The 10,033-nt window shown below is 44.7% G+C and overlaps 1 protein-coding gene across 1 annotated transcript; it reads left to right on the forward strand.

The window, feature by feature from the left end:
* The first annotated feature begins 408 nt into the window (after positions 1–408).
* On the forward strand, positions 409–2,002 carry SSTR1 (somatostatin receptor 1). Its single transcript, XM_042940627.1, has one exon. The coding sequence runs from the start codon at positions 409–411 to the stop codon at positions 1,582–1,584; it is 1,176 nt and encodes a 391-aa protein (XP_042796561.1). The 3' UTR covers positions 1,585–2,002.
* The last annotated feature ends 8,031 nt before the right edge of the window (positions 2,003–10,033 follow it).

Genomic DNA, 10,033 nt, shown 5'->3' on the forward strand with positions numbered 1-10,033 from the left:
ACCACCTACAACGCCTTCCTCCCTCTTTTCTCCATCACCCCTCCCTTTTCGTAGCTGCTGACGCGCTGGTGGTGCCTATTAATCATTCACCAGCCCAGAGCCGCGCCACTTAATGGCTGTGCGGCGCGGGGCTCCAGCCTCTCGGTCTCCCCTCTCCACGCTCGCGTGTGCCCAGGCGCCTGGGAGCGGGCTTGCGGGTGCGCGCAAGCAGCCGCTAGGCAATGCGCCCCGCCGGCGCCGGTCAGAGCCAAGCTCCCCTTAGCCGCTGCGTGCTACCCCAGGTGCCTGGCAGCAGTGAGCTGCGGGCAGGCGGGCAGGGTGCCGAGTGAGAGCGCAAGCGGCGGGGGCGCAAGGAGAGCGCTCCAGCCCCAGCAGCCCCAGCAGCCCCAGCAGCCCCAATTAGCTGAAATGTTCCCCAATGGCACTGCCTCCTCTCCTTCCTCTCCTAGCCCCAGCCCGGGCAGCTGCGGCGAAGGCGGCGGCAGCAGGGGCCCCGGGGCCGGCGCTGCGGGCGGCATGGAGGAGCCGGGGCGAAATGCGTCCCAGAACGGGACCTTGAGCGAGGGCCAGGGCAGCGCCATCCTCATCTCTTTTATCTACTCCGTGGTGTGCCTGGTGGGGCTGTGTGGTAACTCCATGGTCATCTACGTGATCCTGCGCTACGCCAAAATGAAGACGGCCACCAACATCTACATCCTGAACCTGGCCATCGCCGATGAGCTGCTCATGCTCAGTGTGCCATTTCTGGTCACCTCCACGTTGCTTCGCCACTGGCCCTTCGGCGCGCTGCTCTGCCGCCTCGTGCTCAGCGTGGACGCAGTCAACATGTTCACCAGCATCTACTGTCTGACTGTCCTTAGCGTGGACCGGTACGTGGCCGTGGTGCACCCCATCAAGGCAGCACGCTACCGCCGGCCCACCGTGGCCAAGGTGGTGAATCTGGGCGTGTGGGTGCTATCGCTGCTTGTCATTCTGCCCATCGTGGTCTTTTCGCGCACGGCGGCCAACAGTGATGGCACGGTGGCCTGCAACATGCTCATGCCTGAGCCCGCTCAGCGCTGGCTAGTGGGCTTCGTGTTGTACACGTTTCTCATGGGCTTCTTGCTGCCCGTCGGGGCCATCTGCCTGTGCTATGTGCTCATCATCGCCAAAATGCGCATGGTGGCCCTCAAGGCCGGCTGGCAGCAGCGCAAGCGCTCGGAGCGCAAGATCACCCTGATGGTGATGATGGTGGTGATGGTGTTTGTCATCTGCTGGATGCCTTTCTATGTAGTGCAGTTGGTCAACGTGTTTGCAGAGCAGGACGACGCCACGGTTAGCCAGCTGTCGGTCATCCTCGGCTACGCCAACAGCTGCGCCAATCCCATCCTCTATGGCTTCCTTTCGGACAACTTCAAGCGCTCTTTCCAGCGCATCCTGTGCCTCAGCTGGATGGACAACGCCGCCGAGGAGCCTGTCGACTACTACGCCACGGCCCTCAAGAGTCGCGCTTACAGCGTGGAGGACTTCCAGCCGGAGAACCTGGAGTCTGGAGGCGGTGTGTTCCGTAATGGCACCTGTACGTCTCGGATCACGACTCTCTGAGCCTTGGCCACGCAAGGGCCCTGCGCCACGGGAGGAGGAAGATGAGGAGGAGAAAGGGAGGCAGGGTGCGAGAGGTGAAAGTATCCCCGGCGTCTGGGTGCGGTGGGGCAAAGTGGGGCTAAGACACTGTGTGCGTGTGGGGTGGAGAGACCTGGGAGAGTCGTGCGACAAAGTTGGAACTGGGCACTTTGCTTATAAATCGGGAAGGCTTAAGGGCCCCTTTCTCCTCTGTCTGCTACTTTCGCTCCTTCCTACACTGCGCTTGCACTTCTGCGCCCCTCTATGCTCCCCACTCTGTAACTTGGATCTTTCCTTCCGCCCCGTCCTGCAGGTGCAGATCATGAACTCATAAACGTCGCCAACTCTGCCTGACCCTCAGCCCGGCCAGCCGTTATTTTTGTTTGAGCTGAGCCACAGTTACCGCCACGGGTTTCCCACGGGATGAGTCCCCAGCTCGCCCTCAGCCCCGCCCCGCCGCGCCCCTCCGCTAGCCAGAGACTGCCTGGCGCCCCTAGCGGAGTCTAGAGAATCACCGCTCTGCGTTTGCGCATCCCCGTTTGACGGGAAGTAGGACTGGAGAATGAACTAGGCAGTAGGTCTTTTTCTTCTTTCAGGTGGGGTTGTGCCCTTGCCCGAACCCCCTCGCCACTCCCTCTCCACCCAGGGCGGAGCCAGGTGCTTAGTAAAATCGGTCCCGCGCTTCGAACCCCGGGCATTTTGTAGTCCCCATCTAAACCCCACTTGGAGCAAAAAGGAACTGAGGACCAGGAGTTTTTTAGAAGATTCCAGGGTTTGGCGGATTGTAACGGAAGGGATTGTAACGGAAACCACCCTGTTTTCCGGCTCACAACCGGCGCTTTTGATTTCAAAGACCAAGTGCTGGGCACTCCCAGGACACTGCTGGTCTGCCTTAGGCCGGGCGAGTCAGGGCGCACTTTCTGCGGGGCCGCCTGGGAGTCGAGGCTGCTGCCGCTACACTAGGATTTCTCCCTCACCTAAGCTTCTGGAGGTGCAGATGTAAGAGCAACAACAGACTCGGTTCCTGCCCCGGTTTATGTCGAAGACCAGGCACCGGGGCTAGGACCTCCGTGGCGCCTTCTGAGCCTTGGCCAATCCCGACCGCGTTGCTGCCGCCCGCAGGCTAAAGAGTGCGGCCTGCCTGGCCCCTGAAGGTTGCTGCCTTTCAAGTGGTGCCTAATAAGTTATTTTCTTGATTAACATGTTTGTTTCTTTATTTATTTGTGGTATTTGAAAATGTGTCTCTGCTTTGCTATTCTCTACTTGCCTAACCCGGGGCCTTTTCTTCAGGACACTGGGGGTGGGGATGGAGGTGACAGTGGGGGGGGGGGGGGGGAGCTCTCTCCCTAAGCCCCACTCAAAACCCGTCTTCTTTGTTGGGCCCTCTTTTCTTTTTGCTTATGTTCAGTGAAGTTTGGAGATTCTGTTATACTTTTCTTATGTAGTCTCTTGTTTGTCTTATAATAATCATCATGATGATAAATAAATAGGTAACGTGGCTTAGCCTCCTCCCATGCCGAGTGGAATGTCCGGAATTCCTTCCAACATCACCCTATGTATGACTTTATTTCTGCTTTTTACATATTATGAATATTTATCTTGCTCCATCGTCATGAGTCCTCGAGACAATTGCCAAATACAGCCACTAGCAGTGAGAGATGCAAGGCTGCGGGAGCACTTTCAGATGCGGGCGTTCAAGCAAGCACTCAGGTCTGGAGCTGAGAAATCTGATTCAGACAGATTTTAATCAGTGTTGAGAATGTCCCTGGTTAGGTCCCTGCTTCTTCTAAGTTCCAGCATAGGTGATTCTAATATACATTCTGGTTAGCATTGTCCCTTCTTTTTCACACACTGAAAGTAGAGTAATTTGTGTCTGTGTTTAATCTTACCAACTACATTGGAAGCCTGAGCAGGGCAAGGACCAATAATTTCACTTCTTTGTATTTCCTGTATTGCTTTAGTATGCTGGCATGTACATAGTAGGCACTAAATACATGTTTGTTGGCTGATTGTTTAAGAAAGCCAGAGTGTATTACAACCATTGGGTGATACTAAATCTGGGGCTGTCATGGACATGATACACAATGGTTGAAACCACTATAGAAAAAGATGTTTTGTGTAATATTTGCTTCAAGAACATTGTGCTTTCCTGAAAGCAGTAACCAAGAGTTAAAATGTCTGTAATGTTTTGTTTAAACTAATGAACAAACATATGCTTTTGGTTATACATCATAAAGTTTAGCTCTGTCCCTTAATAATATATATTATTACTACTTTGGAAAATAGATTTTTAATGGTTAAGAACAATGAAATTTACAAAGCTAAATCTTGATCATTATCCTCTTTAGAGGATACAAATCCAGTGCTCTTAACATGTTACCATCGTAATATTAATGAAATAAACAAATGTATTATGTTGTTGCAAGTTGTCTAACTTTGCCATTTGAATTTTACTGTTTCAAGGGATTACTCAAAAACACATTACATGGGCTTGGTCGCTTTATGTTTCACTTAGATTTTAAAAAGAAAGGTTTCAGATTACTTTGGGAATTTTACCAAGATTGGGGTTATACTTTGAATTATTATTTTTTTTTTAAAAAAGAAAAGTCTGTTAGTTCAGAGAAAGAGGAAAAGCAACTTTGAGTCAGTATGAATAGGAAGCAGTGTAGTGGCCTGTAGTCTTTATGGTCTGTTCTTGTCGCCAAACTAACTAGATGATACCTCAGTCTTTGCCAGATTAAATTACTGTCTTCCCTCACTTATGACCTCAGTTCGACGATGGCCTTTCTATCCCTAGAAGAATTTAAGATACTAGAGAAAATTTTTAAAAGACTTTATTTTTCAGGGCAGTTTTCTTTTCATAGCAAAATAAGTGGAAAGCAATATTTCCCAAGCAGGCAATAGCAGTGATTCCAGAGCGAGAGTGGTGGTGGGGGGGGGGGGGGGGGTTGGTCAAAAAGCTACAAATGCTGTAACTCTAGGCTTTATAGTTCTATACATGATCTCAGTATGACTAAGGATAGCTGGACTTTTGTCTTTTTAAACTATTTTTAAAAGCTATAGCAAGGTGGCAAACTGAACTCATAACTTAGATATGCAGAGAAAACATTTTGTTATTTTGGTTTTAACTAACCTGAACATTATTCCAAGCCCCTTCCAACTGGCTAGCTGGGAGAAAAAAATTAAATAAATATTCAAACATCCAATTGAACTGAGCCCTCTCTGCCCTTTGCCCTCTGTAAACAGGTGGTTTGTCTCTCAAGATGATTCCTTCTATAGTTTGTTGAAATCTGCAGCTTCTGGAGTTTATGATCCAACCTCTCAGCTTAGTGAGGGCCACACTCAGCTCCTGTGGGCTGTGACCTTTTCAGAGTCTTCCACAGTGTTCCTCCAGCCCACTGGTCTGGGAGGCTACCCTTGACTCTGCACAGAAGGAATGATCTCGCCCTGCCATAGGCAGCCCCATGGTGAGCCTCTTGGCTCAGCGGCTAGGGGAATCTAGGGTGGCTGTGGACTGGTGACCCTCTGGATCTCCTGTCTGGGATCTTCTTTATGTGGCTCTGTCTTGGGCCTTTTGCATCTCTCCTTACCTTTGTCAACCTCACTTCTCAAAACCGTTCCACTCACCCCACGTCTCCTTTCCACTAGAGAAAGTACAAAGGAGAGGAGTCCTTTAGTCTTAGCCCTTGATGTGCTAAAGCAGGATGAAAGGATTTGGTGAATCTCTGTGCAACCCACTACCCCCATTGCCTCACCTGATTTCCAAGGTTTTTTTTGCATTGCCTACAAGTTGAAGACAAGCCCTCTCCTATCCTAAGGTGATGAATCTCATCTCAGAATGAGAGACTGCAATGAAACATGATTTATTTTATTATTATTTTTTAAGTTCACTTATTTTGAGAGAGACAGAGATGCACACATGGGGAGGGGAAGAGAGACGGAGAAAGAATCCCAAGCAGGCTCCCTACTGGCAGCATAGAGCCCGACATAGGGCTTGAACTCACCAACCGTGAGATCATGACCTGAGCTGAAAGCAAGGGTCAGATGCTTGACAGACTGAGCCACCCAGGCCCCTGAACATGATTCATGAAATATGTTAAGATGTATCATTCTAATGTCTATGAACTATTATCTCTCTTACTAGTGACGTTTGTGTCCTAGAGGAGAATTCCTCAGGCCATTTTCTCACACAATATCCCAAAACAGGATCATGTTGAAAATCTTTCATGCCTCATGTAATTTAACCCTGATCATTGCACCAAATGCTGTCTGTATGCATGATTTTGGCCTGAGAAGAAAGGTAAGGCATTCTTCTGGAAAATATTATGGAAGATACATTTTTAAAATCTGTGATATATTTCCAACTTATTTTAAACCAATATTAGAGATATCATATTTATATCAATCTTCTAAAAACCACCTTGGTAGTGGGGTAGCTTTGTAAATCTTGCTCATTACCTTCTATATTCCAATGTACCACATCAGAGAGGTTAGGCACAAAACTGAAATGATTGATAGATGTTCACATAATAGTTACAGTGGTGTGTGCTTAAAAAAATAAAGCATTGCAGTCTATGCTGCTATCTCATTGCACCATACACCTTTGAGCTAATGAGAACCTCTTCCATATATTCAGATGGAAATCTTGCTTTTCATTCAGCACATTTCAGTTTGCTGGTTTTAAAAGAAGGCAGAGAGGTTCAACATTGTTACATGGTTTCCCTGGAGGAAGGCAGGCACAGAGATAATGTTGTAAGTGATCATTTACTATTTTGTTAAATATCTAGAGAAAAGCATTCTAGGTAGTGTACTCATGAAAGGATTTGTACTAAGGGTGATCAGATATAGTCCAGTTTCTGATTTCAACTATAAAGGAAAGGAATGTGTCTCTACAATGATGATAAAGTTGAGGAGGCCTATGAACACAAGCAACCAGTGCAAACTAAAATTATCAAAATACCTGCTTGTCAAACTGTTGGGTGGAGGGGAACATCATCTAGAAAGGAGATATAATTTAAAATAAAAACCCTTTGGTAAAGTTCACTTTGATAATGAACCTAATTATTTTCAAAACACATATGAAACTTAATCTTATTAGTCAATAGTTGGAAATATTACACACATTTAAGACTGAGACTAATGGTCTTAAAATTCTTTGGAACAATAGTGAGCTTAAGACTCTAAAAATAAAAATCTCTTTAAGCCAGATTGATTCAAGTATTCAATTTTGAAAGGACAAGAAGTATTTTAAAAAAATGAGAGGTGGGGAATGGTATCAGCTATCATACTATCCTCACAGTAGAGTTCAACTCTGTGCCCTCCTCATTGCCTTCGTGCCCAGCCCGGCTAGGGATGAAGATCTCAAGCACTTCCAGCTTTAAAAATTAAAGGGACACCTGGGTGGCTCAGTCCGTTGAGCATCTGACTTCTGCTCAGGTTATGATGTTGCAGTTTTTTAGATCGAGCCCCACATTGGGCTTACTGCTGTTAGCACGGAGCCCACTTTGGATCCTCTATCCTCCTCTCTCTGCCCCTGCCCCGCTTGTGCTCTCTCTCTCTCAAAAATAAACATTTTTAAAAGTTTTAAAAATTAAAATTAAAAACGACTTACTATGTATCAGAGCCCACTTGTAAGACTGTATGTTGTGGAAACACTGTAGAATATCGCCTACAAAAACAGTTCTGACTTTCACAATAATAATACCTGTATCAAAAGACAACTAATACTCCATTTACATTTAAATAGGGAGAGAGAAAAAAATCCAAGACATGATAAGCAAGCAGGAAAACATTTTACAATGGCACATGTGGTTTACATGACTATTCTGGGAAAGGCTATCTAAATATTGATGAACAATAGCTCTCGCGGTGTCTTTCTGTCTCTATAACCCTCGAATAATTCATTAATCTAGCTAATATTATTAGCAGTGGCAAAATCTCTATTCAAAGTCAATAATTAAACATTCTCCTTCATGTCCAATGAGCCACTCTAACTAGCAAATCAAGCAGATGTCTGTATGGTTTTTTTTTTCAAGAGACTCCTTAGTCTCTCTATACATATATACGTATATAAACTCTATGTAGGATCTGAACCTAAAACACACACACATATACACACACACACGCACGCATGTACACACACACCTTAAACAAAAAGGAATTTCTTAGGTAATAATGGGTGAAATAGAATTTCATGACTCTGTCTCCCCTTCTCTTTTAAGGGCCCAATCTCCCACCATCGTTGCCCTGCTCAGAAGCCTTTTTCTCTTACTTTATCTACTCCCAACAGAGCTCTTCTCAGAAGATTTCCTTTGATTTGTAGTTTATATCACTGACAAGACTTCAAGTGTTATCTTCCAGAAGCAAGGCTTTTTAATAAGGACATAGTGTCAGAACATCAGGCAGCAGTATCCTTGAAGTCATACCTTTGTCTAAAGGAAATATTTCTTAACAAGTGGTCCATGAGCCTTGCATCAGAATTACCCAAGAACTTAAATGTGCATATTCTCTTTGCTCTATCTCCACTGTAGAGATTTTGATTCATTAGATCTGGGGTGAATCTCAATGTTTCTAAAGTACACTAAAGTTTGAGAACTAAAGGTTTAAGGGTTAAAAGCATGGAGTTTGCCATCAGCAAATGTGGCGCTAATTATTAATTGTGTGATACTGTGTGAGTGAATCTTCATGGTGTGTGTTTTGCTCATTTATAACGTCAGATAATAATACTTTCTTTTTAGGGGTGTTGTGGTGACCCAACGTGTCAAATGCCAAATCCATCAGAACCCTTTTAGTTGTGAATGAATGAAAACCTAATTATCTCACATAATTGAAAATTCTTGAGGAAGATATGGCTTCATGGTTTACTTGATCCATAACTCAGTGGACCTTTTTTTTTTTTTCATTTTCTTTTCTCATCTCCGACTTTTGCCACGTTGACTCCATTCTCAGATAAGCTATTCCTTTGTAATTACAAGACAGCAGCAGAAACTGAAACGTGATATTTTTCCAGGTTCAAATTTCAAAGGAAAGAGAAAAAAAGGGATTCTAACTGGACTGTTTGACATAGTTCATCTGTCAGGAGGCACCACTCCATGTGTCTCTCATGCTCCATGTATCTTGTTGCGTATGCCAAGAATAAAGGCTCTGACCACTTTTTTCCTGGGTTATTTCTCAAGGTCGTGCTTGTAGCAAGAATCTCGAGCATTCAAGTAATGTCTCTTTTAAGAACAGGGAAGACTTGATTACTGCTTGCTATGAAGTGGTGGTTTCCCCAAGATCAGTGTTCCTTAGTTGTAACATAAACCCACTGCTGCACATCATCCAGATGGGCTCATATAGAGTCAGCTCCATGAGAATCAGAAGCAAAAGGAACTCATGGAAATCATGTTGCTTCCTGGCTGCACCATAAAGTAATAATATTCTTTGTCTCTGACCCAGAAATCTTGTGTTTTCTGCTAGCATCTATAAAATTGCAATAGACTAACTTATTAGCTTATAATTTAAGTGAAATCAAATTTCAGACTGACAGTATCTATCAATGAACCCACTAGCAGGGTCTGGGGAATGTTTTGGGCTGGACCTGGGCTCTCTACTCTACTCTTGGAGTTGTGAGGGTCAACTCCACCCAGAAGTAGGAGGGACAGCAGGATGGGATTCCCCCCCCCCAAAAAAAAGTGAGATACAATTACCCAAAGTAGATAATGAAAGGTATGTTATATGGCAAAAATTAAATTAAATAAGAACCATCTACAACTGCCTAGCACAGATCCAGGAACCAAAGAGATAGACAGACTGATACAGTTATCTCAATAAGTGACAGATTATATTATTATTATTAATCATTATTGGTATATCTGCAAGAGAAAGAAAATTAAAGGGATTCATGTTTTAAAATGCTTCTACTTCTAGTCATATAATTAAGTGGATGGTGTCAGATTAATTTTAAATATACAAAACTTTGCTTCATTTCTTTACTTTTTTATTTAAATTTTTTTAACGTTTATTTATTTTTGAGAGAGAGAGAGAGACAGTGCAAGCAGGGGAGGGGCAGAGAGAGAGGGGGACACAGAATCTGAAGCAGGCTCTAGGCTCTGAGCTGTCAGCACAGAGCCCAACATGGGGCTCGAACCCACAAACCATGAGATCATGACCTGAGCTGAAGTCTGGCGCTTAACTGACTGAGCCACCCAGGTGCCCCACTTCATTTCTTTAAATGTAAGCACATGTGAAAGTTGAGCAAAATATATTTCTATTTATATAACATATTTTTTCTATGATAAAGAATATAGTGATATTATTTATTTGGGAAATTCAAAAACATCTCACAGATATTACTGATAGATTCCAAATGACTTCAAGAGAATCAGTCACTCTGTGCATCAGATTCTGCATCTTTAAAATGAGAATAATTAGACATCATTGCAGATTAATA

The sequence above is a fragment of the Panthera leo genome, chromosome B3 (genome assembly GCF_018350215.1).
Source record: "Panthera leo isolate Ple1 chromosome B3, P.leo_Ple1_pat1.1, whole genome shotgun sequence".
In the NCBI taxonomy this organism is placed as follows: domain Eukaryota; kingdom Metazoa; phylum Chordata; class Mammalia; order Carnivora; family Felidae; genus Panthera; species Panthera leo.